The 20,291-nt window shown below is 37.7% G+C and overlaps 1 protein-coding gene and 1 pseudogene across 1 annotated transcript; both read left to right on the top strand.

Annotated features, from left to right (window-relative positions):
- Positions 12,639–13,580, top strand: LOC102187338 (olfactory receptor 8K3-like). Its single transcript, XM_005690267.2, has one exon. The coding sequence runs from the start codon at positions 12,639–12,641 to the stop codon at positions 13,578–13,580; it is 942 nt and encodes a 313-aa protein (XP_005690324.2).
- On the top strand, positions 18,535–19,473 carry LOC102179401 (annotated as a pseudogene).

The following is a 20,291-nucleotide window of genomic DNA, read 5'->3' as shown; positions in this document are numbered from 1 at the left end:
AGCCTATGTACAACACAATTCCTATCATTTAGATCCTGGGCTTCAAACATTTCTCTGTATGTCTTTAAATGGAATAGTGAACACAAATAAGTTCAATATACTTTTAGAGATTGCCTTTTATGTGCCAGTAACACTTTTATATGCTGTACCTACACTACCACACAAAATAAGGAAAATATCTGCCTTCTTTGAGTAAGAGAGATCATAAATATAATTGAGTAAATGTTATTATGCAGGAGAAATGATTAGGAAACTAGAGTATTCAAGCAGGAAAGGAGAGTGGGTATGCTGTGAGTGAGAAAGGAAGAATCAGTTCAGTCGCTCAGTCGTGTCCAACTCTTTACAACCCCATAAACCGCAGCACACCAGGCCTCCCTGTCCATCACCTACTCCTGGAGTCTACCCAAACCCATGTCCATTGAATCGGTGATGCCGCCAACCATCTCATCCTCTTTCATCTCCTTCTCCTCCTGCCCTCAATCTTTCCCAGCATCAGGGTCTTTTCCAATGAAAAAGGAAGAATAGTAGATATAGAAGGTGAGTTTAAATGTTTATTGCTTTTCTCAGCTACTAGAATAAACTTCCCCATGACTATGTGTGTGTTTGGGCATGTGCATATGTTTTTGTGTAAGAACATCTATCTGTTTGAGCCTCCATACACTTCTAAGGCATATGAAAAATTAAACTTTCCTGGCAAAGGACGTGGCAATCCACTCCAGTATTCTTGCTGGAAAATTCCATGGACAGAGGAGCTTGGTGGGCCACACTCCATGGGGCCACAAAGAACTGGACATGACTGAACACAACACAAAAATTAAACTTATTGTGGTTTCAAGGAGGCTCAGTGTAGCATAATGATTTGACCTCAGCAATTATCTGCACTTTCCCAGATGTTTCCATCCCGTATGGAGGAGGTTAGTGTCCTGCTCTGTTCTCATCAGTGAAGTTACTTTCATACATGAGCCCTAGAAAGCCTATTAACTCAGCACACTTTGCAATTCAGTAACCTACAAAATCAGCACAATATTTTATTTCAATCAGTTCATTTTCTGTACCAGTGGACATTCCAAATAAGATCAATTTCCTTGATTATAGTTAGCAATCTTTACTGTATATCTGAAGGTTGCTGCTGCTACTGCTGCTAAGTTGCTTCAGTCGTGTCCAACTCTGTGCAACTCCACAGATGGCAGCCCTCCAGGCTCCCCCATCCCTGGGATTCTCCAGGCAAGAACACTGCAGTGGGTTGCCATTTCTTCCTCCAATGCATAAAAGTGAAAAGTGAAAGTAAAGTCGCTCAGTCATGTCTGACCCTTAGCGACCCCATGGACTGCAGCCTACCAGGCTCCTCCATCCATGGGATTTTCCAGGCAAGAGTACTGGAGTGGGGTGCCATTGCCTTCTCCGTATCTGAAGGTTAAGAGAGCAATATTTAAATGCTTTCATCACAAAAGGAAAGGTAATATGATGGAGGTATTGTTGGTGGTGGTGTTCAGTCGCTAAGTCATGTTCAAGTCTTTGCAACCCCATAAATCGTAGCACTCTAGCCTTCTCTGTCTGCCACTATATCCCATCTTTATTGTTTAGTCGGTTAGTCATGTCAGACTATTTGCAACCCCATGGACTATAGCCAGCAAGGCTCCACTCCATGGGATTTCCCAGGCAAGAATACTGAAGTGGGTTGCCACTTCCTTCTCCAGGAGATATTCCTGACCCAGGGATCAAACCTACATCTCCTGCATTGGCAGGCAGATTCTTTACCACTGAGTCACCAAAGAATCCCAGAGTTTGCTCAAATTCATGTCCATTGAGTCAGTGATGCTATCTAATCATCTTATCCTCTGCCACGCCCTTCTCCTTCTACTGATGGAGGTATTTGTATTACCTCATGCTAAGTTGTAATCATGCTGCAGTGTGTAAGAGTATCAAATAACACATTGTACACCACAAACTTCCACAATGCTATGTCAATTATATCTCAGTGATGCAGAAAAAATAAATCTCTTGAAGTCTCCCATGGACACTTTCAATTTTGTATTTACGATTTTTGGAGATTTTGATTCCTAACTGCTTCTTTTTCTTTAATGTTGTTGTTCAGTTGATAAGTCATGTCTGACTCTTTGAGACCCAATGGACTGCTGCATGCCAAGCTTCCCTGTCCTTTGCCATCCCTCTGAGTTTGAGCAGACTCATATCCTTTGAGTCATTGATGTTAACTAACCACCTCATTCTCTATCACCCCTTTCTCCTCTTGCCCTCAATCTTTCCCAGCATCAGGATCTTTTCCAATGATATTACTCTTCTCATTAGGGCGCCAAATAATGGAGCTTCAGCTTCAGCATCAGTCCTTCCAATGAATATTTAGGGTTGATTTCCTTTAGGATTGACTGGTTTGATCTCCTTGTGGTCCAAGGGACTCTCAAGAGTCTTCTTCAGCATTACAATATGAAAGCATCAATTCTTCAGCACTCAGCCTTCCTATGGTACAACTCTTACATCTGTACATGACTGCTGGAAAATCTATAGCTTTGACTATAAGGACTTTGTTTCATGAGGTTGTTATATTTTCTGACCTTGTGAAGATCAAGAATATTTCTTGTTTAATATTTGGGCATCTTTACATAAGTGGTCTATTCTATACTGAATTAGGCTTGCTGTCTCTTTCATGGAGTGACTTTGCTCAATATTGGTTCATAAGAGCTTATCATATATTTTTATTAAGATCAATTTGACAATTCTTCTTATAAGAAGCAAAAGAAGGTAATTCCACGATTTGTTCTATAGTATGTTTTTAGTGAAAGTGTAGTAAAATAAGTACCACTATATAAATATTATGTCTTGTGAGCTCCCCTAATCCTTCTAAATTTCCACTTTGTTTGGTTATATTTAGTATTTTTAACACTCATGAAACTTTATTTGAATCAAAATTTAAACACTTTTTTCACCATCACAGATTAAATTCTTTATGTAGTCAATCAAATTCAAATTAAAATAATTTATTGGAATAAAATATAATTATAGGTACTCTTTCAAATGAGGTAAAATGTAAGGAATTTATATAGTTGATTTTTTTTAATTCTAAGAAAAATATGTACTGAATATCAACATTCCAAATATAAATGCAGAAAAATTTGGGTTTCTGGAAAATGTATGTTGGAAAAAGATACAGTAAAATGATGATTACATATTTATAGCTTCTGAGAACATGAAAATTTAAATTAATATTTTTGGATATGTACTTTTCTAAATTATCTTCACTGAATGTGACTTTTATAACAGAAAAAAGTAGAAAAATCTAATATCTGGATTTGAAAAAATAAACTGTGACTATCTATATACCAATATCCTATTTCTAAAATAAATCTTGCTGTACATTGTATAGTACCTCCAAAGATGAATCAGAAAGAGAATAAAATATGTAGAGATTTACAAAGTTTGCTAATATATATTTTTTCCATTTAAAATGTTGTTCCTCAGTCACTAAGTCATGTCTGACTCTTTGTGACCCATGAACTTCAGCACGTCAAACTTCCCTATCCTTCACTATCTCTTGGAGTTTGTTCAAGTTCACGTCCATTGACTGAGTGATGCCATCCAAAAATCTCATCCTCTGTCACCCTCTTCTCCGCCTGTCCTTAATCTTTCCCAGCATTAAGATCTTTTCCAATGAGTCAGCTCTTTGTATCAGGTTGTCAAAGTATTGGAGCTTCAATGGATATTCAGAATTAAGTACCTTTGTCTTTCAGTTGAGTTCAGTCGCTCAGTTGTGTCCGACTCTTTGTGACCCCATGGATCGCAGCAAGCCAGGCCTCCCTGTCCATCACCATCTCCCGGAGTTCACTCAGACTCACGTCCATTGAGTCCGTGATGCTATCCAGACATCTCATCCTCGGTTGTCCCCTTCTCCTCCTGCCCCCAATCCCTCCCAGCATCAGAGTCTTTTCCAATGAGTGAACTCTTTGCATGAGATGGCCAAAGTACTGGAGCTTCAGCTTTAGCATCATTCCTTCCAAAGAAATCCCAGTTTGATCTCCTTCAGAATGGACTGGTTGGATCTCCTTGCAGGCCAAGGGACTCTCAAGAGTCTTCTCCAACACCACAGTTCAAACGCATCAATTCTTTGGCACTTAGGCTTCTTCACAGTCCAACTCTCACATCCATACACGACCGCATGAAAAACTATAGCCTTGACTAGGCAGACCTTAGCCGGCAAAGTAATGTCTCTGTGTTTGAATATACTATCTAGGTTGGTCATAATTTTTCTTCCAAGGAGTAAGTGTCTTTTAATTTCATGGCTACAGTCACCATCTGCAGTGATTTCGGAGCCCCCAAAAATAAAGTCTAACACTGTTTCTACTATTTCCCCATCTATTTCCCATGAAGTGATGGGACCAGATGCCATGATCTTCGTTTTCTGAATGTTGAGCTTTAAGCCAGTTTTTTTTCACTCTCTACTTTCACTTTCATCAAGAGGCTTTTTAGTTCCTCTTCACTTTCTGCCATAAGTGTGGTGTCATCTGCATATCTGAGGTGATTGATATTTCTCTCGGCAATCTTGATTCCAGCTTGAGTTTCTTCCAGTCCAGCGTTTCTCATGATGTACTCTGCATAGAAGTTAAATAAGCAGGGTGACAATATACAGCCTAGACATACTCCTTTTCCTATTTGGAACCAGTCTGTTGTTCCATGTCCAGTTCTAACTTTTGCTTCCTGACTTGCATACAGATTTCTCAAGAGGCAGGTTAGGTGGTCTGGTATTCCCATATTTCTCAGAATTTTCCACAGTTTACTGTGATCCACACAGTCAAAGGCTTTGGCATAGTCAATAAAGCAGAAATAGATGTTTTTCTGGAACTCTCTTGCTTTTTCCATGATCCAGCGGATGTTGGCAGTTTGATCTCTGGTTCCTCTGCTTTTTCTAAAACCAACTTGAACATCAGGGAGTTCACGGTTCACGTATTGCTGAAGCCTGGTTTGGAGAATTTTGAGCATTACTTTACTAGCATGTGAAATTACTGCAATTGTGCGGTAGTTTGAGCATTCTTTGGCATTGCCTTTCTTTGGAATTGGAATGAAAACTGACCTTTTCCAGTCCTGTGGCCACTGTTGAATTTTCCAAATTTGCTGATATATTGAGTGCAGCACTTTCACAGCATTATCTTTCAGGATTTGAAACAGCTCAACTGGAATGCCATCACCTCCACCAGCCTTGCTTGTAGTGATGCTTTCTAATGTCCACTTGACTTCACATTCCAGAATGTCTGGCTCTAGATTAATGATCACATCATCATGATTATCTGGGTCGTGAAGATCTTTTTTGTACAGTTCTTCTGTGTATTCTTGCCACCTATTCTTAATATCTTCTGCTTCTGTTAGGTCCAGACCATTTCTGTCCTTTCTCGAGCCCATCTTTGCAGGAAATGTTCCCTTGGTATCTCTAATTTTCTTGAAGCGATCTCTAGTCTTTCCCATTCTGTTGTTTTCCTCTATTTCTTTGCATTGATCACTGAAGAAGGCTTTCTTATCTCTTCTTGATATTCTTTGGAACTCTGCATTCAGATGCCTATATCTTTCCTTTTCTCCTTTGCTCTTCACCTCTCTTCTTTTCACAGCTATTTGTAAGGCCTCCCCAGACAGCCATTTTTCTTTTTTGCATTTCTTTTCCATGGGGATGGTCTTGATCCCTGTCTCCTGTACAATGTCACGAACCTCATTCCATAGTTCATCAGGCACTTATCTATCAGATCTAGACCCTTAAATCTATTTCTCACTTCCACTGTATAATCAGAAGGGATTTGATTTAGGTCATACCTGAATGGTCTAGCGGTTTTCCCTACTTTCTTCAATTTCAGTCTGAATTTGGCAATAAGGAATTCATGATCTGAGTCACAGTCAGCTCCCGGTCTTGTTTTTGTTGACTGTATAGAGCTTCTCCATCTTTGGCTGCAAAGAATATAATCAATCTGGTTTCGGTGTTGACCATCTGGTGATGTCCATGTGTAGAGTCTTCTCTTGTGTTGTTGGAAGAGGGTGTTTGCTATGACCAGTGCATTTTCTTGGCAAAACTCTACTATTCTTTGTCTTGCTTCATTCCGCATTCCAAGGCCAAATTTGCCTGCTACTCCAGGTGTTTCTTGACTTCCTACTTTTGCATCCCAGTCCCCTATAATGAAAAGAACATCTTTTTTGGGTGTTAGTTCTAAAAGATCTTGTAGGTCTTCATAAAGCCGTTCAGCTTCAGTTTCTTCAGCGTTACTGGTTGGGGCATAGACTTCAATAACTGAAGGGAATGGCAAGCCACTTCAGTATTCTTGCCTTGAGAACCCCATGAACATTAGGAAAAGGTAAAATGATAGGATACCAAAAGAGAAACTCCCCAGGTCATTAGGTGCCCAATATGCTACTGGAGATCAGTGGAGAAATAACTCTAGAAAGAAAGAAGGGATGGAGCCAAAGCAAAAACAATACCCAGCTGTGGATGTGACTGGTGATAGACGCAAGGTCTGATGCTGTAAAGAGCAATATTGCATAGGAACCTGGAATGTCAGGTCCATGAATCAAGGCAAATTGAAAGTGGTCAAACAAGAGATGGCAAGGATGAACGTTGAAATTCTAGGAATCAGCAAACTAAAATGGACTGGAATGGGTGAATTTAACTCAGATGACCATTACATCTACTACTGCGGGCAGCAATCCCTCAGAAGAAATGGAGTAGCCATCATGGTCAACAAAAGAGTCTGAAATGCAGTACTTGGATGCATCAAAAATGACAGAATGATCTCTGTTCATCTCCAAGGCAAATCATTTAATATCACAGTTATCCAACTCTATGCCCCTTTGTCTTTAGTCTTCCCATATATATTTAATGAGTTGCCTACAACTGCTGCTTTTGGTTCAGCCTAGCACATAAACATTTGTGTGATCAGTTGCTCAGTTGTATCTGACTCTTTGTGACCCCATAGACTAGGCCACCAGGCTCCTCTATCCATGAAATTCTCCAGGAAAGAATACTGCAATGAGTTGCCATTTCCTACTCCATGGGATCTTTCCAACCCAGGAATCGAACCCAGTTCTCTTCTGTCTGCTGCACTGGCAGGCAGATTCTTTACCACTAGGTAACCTTCAGTACCCACTTTTTGGATCTTAAGTAGTCTGGTGATGACTCCCATCTACATGTACAATTACTAAATAAAATATATATGGTTTTTTCCTGTTAATCTTATGTCAATCTAATTATTAATCCAGGCAAGAGCCATTGTATAAAGAAGATGTTTTTCTTCCACTTGAGCTATTGATTTTTTAATTTATTTTTGTGTGGTGATCAAAGCCCAGAAACAGCAGAAATGTCCATTCATTTGAGGTTAAAAGAACGTAGAAGAGTAGAGGATAGCTTTCATCACGAAAAATGCAATCACTTTTAAGTGAAAGTTCATGGTAGCTGTATTTATCATAGTAGAAAAGTGGAAAGAACCCACAAGTCTTTCAATAAGTGAATATTTAAACAAATTGTCATCAATATCATGGAATATTACTCAACAACGCAGGGAACAGATGATCTATACACACAAAAGTGCCAAAAAATCTCAAAAGTTTTATGTCGAAAGAAAACTCCAATCCCTGTTTTCTATGTGAAAAAGTGTAGCAATAGAAAAGACTAGTGATGACCAAGGGTTGGGGGTGGCAGCAGAGGAGGAAAGAGGTGTGGTTATAAAAGGCAGGTGCAGGGAGTGTGTGATGACACAGGTGCTTATTGGAATGGGGTGACAGGCTGGAATGACTAAAGTGGTAATTTATGCAGTGAAGAAAAAGAAAATAGCAGAAGTGGTAAACAGCCAGATGATAGAAACTCACGATGAAATAAGAAGTGCTGTGGTGTGCTTAGTCACGTGTCCACCTCTTTGTGACCGCATGGACTGTAGACAAGCAGGTTCCTCTGCCCATGGGATTCTCCAGACAAGAATATTCAAGCGGGTTGCCATTTCCTCCTCCAGAAATAAGAAGCAACAGTAAGTAATTTCTGTCTCTGAGAGATAAGTAAAAATGATCACATGGGCAACAAAGCAAGGGGATGACACCTCATATCAGCATAACATATTATTTTAATTTCCTCAATATATTAAATACTGTAATAAAACAATGTTGAAAATTTCTCCACAGTCACACATTTGAGGAGAACCTGTAGAAATACTGACTCTTTGTGGGCATGCCCTATCAATAGAAGATTTAATCAAGAGTCTTGTGTGCTACAAAAGGAAAGTTAACCAAGAGTTAAAAATATATATATAAATGTATTTATATATATGCAAAGAAAGGAGGGGTGTGGGAAGAAGGAAGTCAAGAAGTAAGAAAGAAAAGAAAAATGTCCCAGGCAATTAAAGACAATCTCTAGACATGTTGTTTTGCTCTCAATACTTTAGGGATAATCAACAAATTGCTTGGCATCTCCTCGGGGAGAATCTCAAAAAGTGCAAGAAATCCATAAATTCTTCTCACTTAGCCATGTCAGAAATACAGGTGAGAGTCTTGAGAGATTCTTCATTACAGGTAAAATGACAGGAGATTGCATGTGATGCCTCATTTTCAATATCAACAATGTTTCAGTGACATATTCAAAGTTCCAGTTTAGCTCAATGTCAAAGCCCAAGCAAAATGAGACCACTTTTGATACCGTTTTTTTTTTGTTTGTTTGTTTGTTTTCCACTACTCCATAATTCCTGAGGAGGAATAGGACCTCTTTTCTTGTCTCTTCATATTAATTTGTTGAATGTTACTCAATAGGATGATAGACAAAATGCTGAAAAGCATCTTTGAAACATCACCGTGATATTTGTTTTATATAAATAACAATATCTCTAATGGAGGGCAAAGTAGAGAGCAAATGACACATAGCAAAAGAGATGTGAATGTTTAGAAACTGGGAAAATTCAGAAGCTGGGGGTATTGTCTTTTTCTTTAAACTCCTTCCTGAATTTTTATTTAGTGCTCCACGTGATTTTTTTGTGACCTCCCCTCAGTATCATTTAATATTTAATGATTATTTGCTGCTGCTGCTCCTGCTGCTGCTAAGTCCCTTCAGTCGTGTCCGACTCTGTGCGACCCCATAGGCGGCAGCCCACCAGGCTCCCCCGTCCCTGGGATTCTCCAGGCAAGAGCACTGTAGTGGGTTGCCATTTCCTTCTCCAATGCATGAAAGTGAAAAGGGAAAGTGAACTTGCTCAGTTCTGTCCGACCCTCAGCGACCCCATGGAGTGCAGCCTTCCAGGCTCCTCCATCCATGGGATTTTCCAGGCAAGAGTACTGGAGTGGGTGCCATTGCCTTCTCCGAATGATTATTTAAATAAGTGTAAAGGTATAATTATTTCCAGATCCCTTGATGAGGCAAAATGGAATTCCCACCTCACACTGAAATGTAGAAAACATTATTTGCATATTAAGAGACTTCTAAGTAGCCAGTTTTATGGTAATGGTACAATGATCAACATGTTCTTTGATGTCAAGTGAGATCAGACTAAAAATATATAATTATTTCATGAGGTACAGCTTTAAAAAAAATAACAGTTGATATTCAACAAAGATGTTAAACTCTGAGAAAATTATTTGGCTTTGTAGAATGCTAAACCATGAGAGAAAAACAAAAACACTTCTATCTTTTCTTATATTTACAGGAAAATTGAAATTTGCTAAGTTTGTATTTTCTCACTTTCATAATTGCAAAACAAAGCAAAGAAACAAAAACAAGTTTCATACTACTTTTTATTAAATATATTGAAGATATTTCTCTAAATTTATTTTCTAGTGATGCACATTTCAATATTTCTGATAGAAAAGTATGCATCAAGGCAAGACTGGTGATTAGGAGGTCATAAAATTGTGAGCAATATTTTTAGTGAAATAAATGCAGATTTAATGTAATCATTTTCACATGTAATATTATAAAATTGTGCTTTTATTCCTTTTCTTATAGAGATCCTTTAGCGACTACTGTCACTGTAATTTTTATTGTAACCTGTATCGTTTCTATTTCTTTAAAGAAACATTCAGGCTCACAATATTTTAAATTTAATAATTATCTAGCTTAATCTGCCACCCACTTCTTTCACTGGTATATTCTTGATGTGTGCATTATTAGGGACCTCCATATATATTTTTATTTGATTATATAAAAATAACTACATTTTATATTTCTTTGGAAGGCATTTCTTTGGCTTAAGATGTAAAATTTAAAATGATATGCAAGGATCCATGTATAGCCATTCTATAGTGTATTTTATCCCATCACTCTAGTACATTATTACTTAACATAGGAAATTTGAACATTTTTTTTATCATACTCTGGCCCATTGTGCTAAGTTCCAGGTGACTGCGACCCCATGGACTGTAGCCTGCCAGGCTTCTCTGTCCATGGGATTTTCCATGGCAAGAATACTGGAATGTGTTGCCATTTCCTTTCCATGGGATCTTTCTGACCCAGGGATTGAACTCATGTCTCCTGCATTGGCAGGCAAATTCTTTAATCCTGAGTCACCAGGGAAGTCCCCTTTTAAAGTTTAGCATCCCTTTATTCAAAGCAAGTTATTATGATATTCAAGATATGAAAACAATGCTAATGACTTCTCTTTCTTCCAATTTGCTCAAATTTCCTCATATTACCCTGGGTTCTTGCATAATAAAGTACATTTGAATTCTTACAAGTTAGTAGAAGTCCATTATAGTGAAAATGCACCTTGGGTCAGGTTAATATTTTAAGGAAATAAAGATCAAAATAAAATTTTACTCACATTTTGCTAAAATAACTAAGAAATTTAGAAGATAAGGAAATCCAAGTACTCTGATGGCCCAATATTATTTCTGCAGAAGGGGCAAGGCTTGGAGTAAATTGCATGTATTCCATTGTACATTATATAATCCTCACTTGTTAATCATATTGCCTTGACAAAGAAGGTATGTCACAGTGCAGATGAATTTACAAACATAAAGAAGATCTCTTTGAGCTAAGCTATTGACTTCATTTTATATATATATACATATATATATCGGAGAAGGCAATGGCACCCCACTCCAGTACTCATGCCTGGAAAATCCCATGGATGGAGGAGCTTGGAAGGCTGCAGTCCATGGGGTCGCTGAGGGTCAGACACGACTGCGCGACTTCACTTTCACTTTTCACTTTCATGCATTGGAGAAGGAAATGGCAACCCACTCCAATGTTCTTGCCTGGAGAATCCCAGGGACAGAGGAGCCTGGTCGGCTTCTATCTATGGGGTCGCACAGAGTCGGTCACGACTGACGCGACTTAGCGGCATATATACACACACAGATTTATATATTTAAACCAATATGTACTTGATTTCCAGGTAACATAAAGACATTTAATTATTTAACCTTCATTTTCCCACCCAACAATCCTGTAACCATACTGGCTTTGTGTAAAAAAATAAACTTTCAGATAAGTTGAATTATTTGCCCAAACTAGCCTTTTTTATATATTATAAGGAACTTTAGAACAGAAATTCTATCATCTATCTATCTTTCTATCTACTTATTATATGTCTTATATGTTCTTCACAGAAATACAAATAAGCCTCACTGTGATCTGTTACAGTTTTCTTATTTATACAGCTGTCTAATATGTGTCTAGTGTGTTAACTGTTTCAGCTTATATCAACTGTGCATAGAACAATATAGAATTCTGTGTTGGAGTATCGTGTTCTACACGTTTTCTGAATTCTGGTTTTAAAATTTTATTATGGATAGTATTTAACTGCATCATAATTTATTATATAATTGGCATATATATTGTCATATTATTAAATTTAATTTACACGTGTCACTATGTAATTGCAGTTATATAACTGACTAGATAGAAAGAATAGAAAGTTTACAAGAACAGCACAATAATAGTTTATATATGTAGCCTTCAAATTTATGTCTTAAATTTTTTCTTGTCATATCTATGTCTGTATCTATTGTATTTCTTGTCTGTATCTATAACATCTATGTATGTATATATATATTTGTCTATTTATCTATCATCTATATACCTATAACATCCTGATTTTTCAACCTTAGTACTACTGAGATTTTAGACACATATGGTGATTTATAAGATGTTTAGAGGCATCACTGACCTCTAACCATCATATGCCAATAGCTTCCACATTCCAGTTGTAACAATTAACATGTCTTCTCAATTTTTCCAAATGTCCTTTGGTTAGTAAAATAATTTCCAGTTGAGAAACAGCAACTATCTCTGTCTCTATCATTATTTGTATATTTTATTATATGTAGGAAAATTAAAGTGTTAGTTGCTCAGCCACGTTTGACTCTTTGCAACCCCATGGACTGTAGCCTGCCAGGCTCCTCTGTCCTTGGGATTCTCTGGGCCAGAATACTGGAGTGAGTTGCTATTCCCTTCTCCAGGGGATTTTTCCCATTCAGAGATTGAGCCCAGATCTCCTGAAGTGCAGGCAGATTCTTTACTATCTGAGCCACGAGATGAGTTTATTTTCAAATATCCTAAACTGGAATGTTTAATCTGTTTATACTAGCTTTGCATAGTGAAACTCTTCCAGATGACGATACATAGAACCTACTGACTATGTTGATGTTTCTACCCAGAACAGGTTCTTTAATAAACCTGAATGGAAACACACAATGGAACAGTGCTGACTGAATTCATTCTTATGGGAATTACCAACCACCCTGAGCTGCAGGCTCCATTGTTTGGGCTCTTCCTCATCATCTACATGATCTCAGTGGTGGGCAACTTGGGCATGGTCATTCTCACCAAGATGGACTCCAAGTTACAGACACCCATGTACTTCTTTCTTAGACACCTTGCTTTTACAGATCTTGGTTATTCAACAACTGTGGGACCCAAAATGTTAGTAAATTTTGTTGAGGATCAAAATATAATCTCCTATTACTCTTGTGCTATGCAGCTAGCTTTCTTTCTTGTGTTTATTGTTAGTGAAATTTTTATTCTGTCTGCAATGTCTTATGACCGCTATGTGGCCATCTGTAACCCTCTTCTCTACCCAGTCATCATGTCACAAAGAGTGTGCTGGGTGCTGGTAGCCATCCCCTATGTCTACAGCACGTTTGTGTCTCTTCTCGTCACCGTAAAATTATTTAATTTATCTTTCTGTGGCTATAGAGTCATCAGTCATTTCTACTGTGACAGTCTTCCTTTGTTACCTTTGCTCTGCTCAAATACACATGAAGTAGAAATGATTATTCTGATTTTCGCTGGGTTTGATTTGATTTTCTCTCTTCTGATAGTTCTTGTGTCTTACCTTTTCATTCTTGCATCCATTCTCAGGATGAGCTCTGCTGAAGGCAGGCGCAAGGCTTTTTCTACCTGTGGGTCTCACCTGACTGTGGTCATAGTGTTCTATGGGACTTTACTATTTATGTATGTGCAACCAGAGTCCAGCCATTCCTTTGACACTGATAAAGTGGCTTCCATATTTTATACTCTCATTATCCCTATGTTGAATCCCTTAATCTATAGCTTGAGGAATAAAGATGTAAAATGTGCACTGCATAGGATGTGGAAAAAATCATGCAGCTTTTTTTATTAACATGCAATACAATTTCTATAAACTGGTTATGGACTCTAAATTTTGTTTATATGCCTCCAAATTAAGTAGTGAGTATAAATATGTTCAACAATTATTTATAGATTATATTATATATACTAGGCACTTCCAATTGCTGCAGAGATTAAGGAACAAAATAGTAAAAAAAAAAAATTTGCCTTGAGCACAAAAGACCAATTTTGTATATAAATTAAGTAAATGTTAAGAGAATGTGTTAGGATGATTATAGACAAAGAAATGACTGTCCAGGTTCCTGAATGTTTTCTCATCTTTTAGAATAAAATTATGGCATATTGTGTGTGTCCGTGAGTTCTTTATTTTCTTTCATTTTTGCCTTCATGCTTTTCCCCAGTATGTTTCATCTGTGTATTTGAAGTCATCAATCACATTTGTTTTCTCAAATACCCTTATTCTTTACATTGAGCTCCCACATTTTTTGTCAGCAATTCCTCTAATTCCTTATAAGAATCTATTCACCTAGTAACTGATAATGTGTTGCAATTCAGCAATTCATAGGCCCTACTGAAGCCTGATTTTGCCTCAATTCATACATTTTGTTGAAATCAGAGGACATTTAAATCAAGATAAAATTTGAGATCCCTCAGTAGCTCCTAGATTGGTACTTTTGTTCTCTCAAGTGATAATTCTTTCTTCATAACTGGTAGTTTCATTGAAGGGAGAGTAAAATAATTTTGTCTTTTTGAATAAAAATATTTATCCATGTTTAAAGTAATGTTCTACTTTTTGCATTCTTGAGTAAGAGAAGTGCTGATGAATTAACTGTTGGTTCTCTTCCCTTGGATTGATGTTTCCAATTTTTATCAACACTGTTTATGCAGTAAGTTTTAATTGACTTTCAGTATTTAACTGCACAATTCATTATTCTACTTGTGGGAAGCAAATGGAAATAATCTCATTGTTGGCACTATACCATATTTCTAAGGCCTGATACATGGCAGGAATGCAATTATCTTGCTTTCTATAAATGATTTCTACATTTTCCGATGTGCTACCTTTTAATCTATTTAATAATCCTGCAACTTTACCGAGGCTATTAGTCTACAATATATGCTTTGTTTAGTATCTTGCAATAAAATTATTTGTTTATCCCATGAAGCTTTAATAAAAATATTCCCTGGAATACAATTTTTAAACAACATGACACAAAACCACCAAGATTTCCTTTAATATGAGTATGGATTAAAAAAGATGGTATATCCAGAAAATGGATGATAGCCTTTTAAAAACATGTGCTGATGTTATTGGGAGTACGGAGACAAAAATAAACAAATTAACAAATAATGCTGATCCGAACCTTATAAAGATGCACTCAAAATGAAAAAAAAAAAAAAAAAAAGGTGTAAAATGCTAAGCCATAAAGCATTCAGATAAAGCTATAAGGGAAAATCTATATCCAAGACCAAAGGCTAGTGAAAAGTTTGTATGACATCAAAACATAATCTAGATAATCCAATCAAAAAATGATCAGGAGACCTAGTCATTTCTCAAAATAAGGCATACAGATGGCCAAGAGACACATGGAAATATGTTCAGTGTTGCTGATTATTGGAAAAATCCAAATTAAAACTTCAATGAGATGTTACCTCACATCAGCTAGAATGGCTAGCCTCAAAATATCCACAAACAGTAAATGCTGGAGAGGGTGTGAAGAGAAAGGAACTCTCCTAAAATATTGGTGGGAATATAAATTGGTATAGAAACTATGGAAGACAGTATGGATGTTACATAAAAGATAAAAATAGAGCTACTATATGACCCTGGAGTCCCACTCCTAGGCATATATATGGAGAAAAATATGATTCAAAATATATACACAACCAATGTCATTGTAGGACTGTTTACAGTAGTCAAGACACGGAAGCAACATAAATGTCCAAAACCAGAGGAATAAATAAAGAAGAATAGTTGTGGAGTGGATTGCCATTTCCTTCTCCAAGGGATCTTCCCGTCCCAGGGGCTGAACCCGGGTCTCCCACATTGTAAACAGATGCTTAACTGTCTGAGCCACCAGGGAAATCCCTAGAAGATATAGCACATATATACAATGGGATTACTACTCAGTCATTAAAAAGATCAAATAAAGCCATTTGCAAGAACATGAATGGACTTAGGGATTGTTCAGTTCAGTTCAGTTCAGTTCAGTTCAGTCACTCAGCCATGTCCAACTCTTTGTGATCCCATGGACTGCAGCATGCCAGGCTTCCCTGTCCATCACCAACTCCTGGAGCTTACTCAAACTCATGTCCATCGAGTCAATAATACCATTCAACCATCTCATTTTCTGTCGTCTCCTTCTCCTCCTGCCTTCAATATTTCCCAGCATCACAGTCTTTTCCAATGAGTCAGTTCTTCACATCAGGTGGCCAAAATATTGAAGTTTTAGCTTCAGCATCAGTCCTTCCAATGAATATTCAAGATTGATTTCCTTTAAGATTGGCTGGTTTGATCTTCTTGCAGTCCAAGGGACTTTCAAGAGTCTTTTCCAAGACCACAGTTCAAAAGCACCAATTCTTCAGTGCTGTTTTCTTTATAGGCCAACTCTTACATCCATATATGACTACTAGAAAAACCATGGCTATATCTAGATGTACATTGTTGGCAAAGTCATGTCTTAGCTTTTTAATAAGCTGTCTAGGTTGGTTACAGCTTTTCTCCCAAGAAGCAAGCATCTTTTAATTTCTTGGCCGCATTCATCATCTGCAGTGATTTTGGAGCCCAAGAAAATAAAGTTTTACACTGTTTCCATTGTTTCTCCATCCATTTGCCATGAGTGATGGGACCGGATGCCATGATCTTAGTTTTCTGAATGTTGAGTTTTAAGTAAGCTTTTTCACTCTCCTCTTTCACTTTCATCATGAGGCTCTTTAGTTCCTCTAAAATTTCTTCTATAAGGGTGGTCTCATCTCTGTATCTGAGGTTATTGATATATGTCCTGGCAATCTTGATTCCAGCTTGTATTTCTTCCAGCCTACCATTTTCCATGATGTACTCTGCATATAAGCTAAATAAGCAGGTGATATACTCCATTCTTGATTTAGAACCAGTCTGTTGTTCCATGTCCAGTTCTAATTGTTGCTTCTTGACCTACATCCAGATTTCTCACGAGACAGGTCAGGTGGTCTGGTATTCCCATCTGATAATTTTCCACAGTTTGTTCTGATTTATCCAGTCAAAGGCTTTGGTGAATCAATAAAGCAGAAATAGATGTTTTCCTGGAATTCTCTTGCTTTTTCTATGATCCAATGGATGTTGACAATTTGATCTCTGGCTCCTCTGCCTTTTCTAAACCTGGCTTAGCAAAGGTTTAGCAAATTCATGATTCCCATACTGTTGAAGCTTGGCTTGAAGGATTTTGAGCATTACTTTACTACCTTGTGAGATGAGTGCAATTGTGTGGTAATTTGAACATTCTTTGGCATTACCTTTCTTTGAGAATGGAATGAAAATTGACCTTTTCCAGTCCCGTGGCCACTGTTGCGTTTTCCAAATTTGCTGGCATATTGAGTTCAGCACTTTCACAGCATCATCTTTTAGAATTTGAAGTGGCTCAACTGGAATTCCATCACCTCCACTAGCTTTGTTCATAGCGATGCTTCCTGGGGCACACTTGACTTCACATTCCAGGTTGTCTGGCTCTAGGTGAGTGATCACACCATAGTGGCTATCTGGATCATGAAGATTTTTTTTGTATAGTTTTTCTGTGCATTTTTGCCACCTCTTCTTAATATCTTCTGCTTCTGTTAGGTCCATACTATTTTTGTCCTTCATTGTGCCCATCTTTGCATGAAATGTTCCTTTCATATCTCTCGGATCCAAAGTGAAAGTGAAATTCACTCAGTTGTGTCTGACTCTTTGCGACATGGAATTCTCCAGGCCACAATACTGGAATGGGTAGCCATTCCCTACGCCAAGGGATCTTCCCAACCCAGGGATGGAAACCAGATCTCCTGCATTGCAGGCAGGTTCTTTACCAGCTGAGCCCCAACGGAAACACAGGCATACTGGAGTGGGTGGAATGGGTAGCCTATCACTTCTCTAGCAGATCTTCCGAACCCAGGAATTGAACTGGAGTCTCCTGCGTTGCAGGTCGATTCTTTACCAACTGAAATATCATGGAAGCCCCAGTAAATGTACAATTCTTTCCAGATCCCATGATGAGGCAAAATGGAGTTTCTAACACAGACTGAAATGTGGAAAGAATTAATTGGATAGTAACAGATTTTTAAGTACCCAGTTTTATGGTTTTATTATTATTTAATTGTACAATATAATCTGTTACATAATTGGCATATGCATTAAGTCATATTAGCAAACATCATTTATACATGCCCCTATGTGATTGCAGTTATGTAAATGACTAATAGAAAGCTTAGAAGAATAGCACAAAAATAGTTATACATGTAACCCAAAATTTTTGTTTTAGCTTTCTTCCTTTGCATATCTAAGTTTATATATCTGTATCTATATATCTATATTTATCTAGCTCTATCTACTTAACTATGTATGTACCTATTTATCTATCTAACCATCCTGGTTTTTCAATCTTATAACTCTTCAGATATTGCACTGATAAAGGGTATTATAAGAGGTTGAGAAGCATAACTGACCATTGCTGGCAAGTAGCCCCTAACTCCTAGTTGTGACAACCAACATGACTCCTAGACATTGACAAATGTTCTTTGGTTAGTAAAATAATTTTCAGTTGAGAACTAATAAATATTCCTGACTCTGTCTCTACCTTTGTATGTATTATTACATGTAGAACATGGGTTTATTTTTAAATATCCTATTTTGAGACATTAATATGCATTTTATTTAGACCAGCTTTGCATTTAAAAATCTTCCAGGTGATAATACATGAAATCTGCTTGCTATGCTCATATCTCTATCCAGAATAAGTTTCTGATAAACGTGGATGGACAAACACAATATAATGATGCTGAGTGAATTCATCCTTATGGGAATCAGATCGCCCTGAGCTGCAGGCTCCATTGTTTGGGCTCTTCCTCATCATCTACGTGATCTCAGTGGTGAGCAACTTGGGCATGGTCATCCTTACCAAGACAGACTTCAGGCTACAAACCCCATGTAGTTTTTTCCCTGGCACCTGGCTTGTACTGACCTTGGTTGCTCTATAAACATAGGACTTCAAATGCTAGGAAATTTTGTTTTGGATCAAAATACAATCTCTTATTGTTCTTGTGCTATACAGCTAGCTTTCTTTCTTGTGTTCATTATTAGCAAACATTTTATTCTGTCAACAATGTCCTATGACTGCTATGTGGCCACATGTAACCCTCTGCTCTACCCGGCTATTATGTCACCAAGGGTATGTAGGGTGTTGGTGACAATCCTGTACCTCTATAGTGCATTTGTATCTCTTCTCATCACTGTAAAAACATTTAGTTTACCATTCTGTGGTTATAATGTCATCAGACATTTCTACTGTGACAGTTTCTCTTTGCTATCTTTGCTCTGCTCAAATACACATGAAGTAGAAATAATTATACTAATTACAGCTGGTTTTGATTTTATTTCATCCCTTCTGTTAGTTCTTGTGTCTTACCTTCTTATTCTTGCATCCACTCTCAGGATGAGCTCTGCTGAAGGCAGGCACAAGCCTTTTTCTACCTGTGGGTCTCACCTGGCAGTGGTCACAGTGTTCTATGGGGCTTTAATATTCATGTATGTGCCGCCAGAGTCTAACCATTCATTTGACACAGATAAAATGGCATCTACATTTTACACTCTCATTATCCCTATGCTAAATCCCTTGATCTACAGTTTGAGGAACAAAGATGTAAAACATGCCCTACAAAGTACATGGAAAAGAATATGCAGTTCTCTCTCTTAAGGCTTCTGTACAATATGAATCCTGTAATTTAGGTGATGGGCTTCATACTGCTCTCTGTGTGTCTCTAAAAGGAAAAAAAAAGTACGGAAATGTTCAGCACATATTTAGAAAATGCTTTCTAAAGTGAAAGTGAAGTTGCTTAGTTGCGTCCAACTTTTTGCGACCCCGTGGACTGTACCCACCAGGCTCCTCCATCCATGGAATTCTCCAAGCAAAAATACTGGAGTGGGTTGCCATTTCCTTCTCCAGGGGATCTTCCTGACCCAGGGATTGAACCCAGGTCTCCCACATTGTGGGCAGACGCTTTAACCTCTGAGCCACAGGGCTGGTCATACTTCTATGTGCTATACATACATTAGCACCCAAAGGGGGACAATATCTGCCTTTCCTGAGGGCAAATAATGAATTCCAAATATAATTAAGCAAATAGCACCATGTCTTAGAATGAGTTAGCACAATGAGTTAGCACACTGTAAGGGCAAGTAAAGAGAGTCGAGTGAGGAAGAATAGCATATATAAAAGGATTCAAAGGATTATTGTTACTCCCAACTATTAGAATAAATTTCCTAGTGTCTACATGTGTTTGTACATGTACATGTGGTTTTACGTAAGTGCATACTTCTGCTTTTTTGTTCACTATATTTTTCTAAGGCATGTATTATAATTAAACTTATGGTGGTTTCTAGGAGGCTCAGTGTAGTACAATGATTTGAATTCATCAGTCATCTCAACTGATAGGGATGTTCCCTTGTCACGTGGAAGAGTTTAGGATCCTGCTCTGTTCTCATCAGTGAAGTTGCTTTCATATATGAGCCCTA

The sequence above is a fragment of the Capra hircus genome, chromosome 15 (assembly GCF_001704415.2).
Source record: "Capra hircus breed San Clemente chromosome 15, ASM170441v1, whole genome shotgun sequence".
NCBI classification, from domain to species: Eukaryota; Metazoa; Chordata; class Mammalia; order Artiodactyla; family Bovidae; genus Capra; species Capra hircus.
Note: the sequence above shows the minus strand (reverse complement) of the source record. Positions and strands in the feature narration are given on the sequence as shown.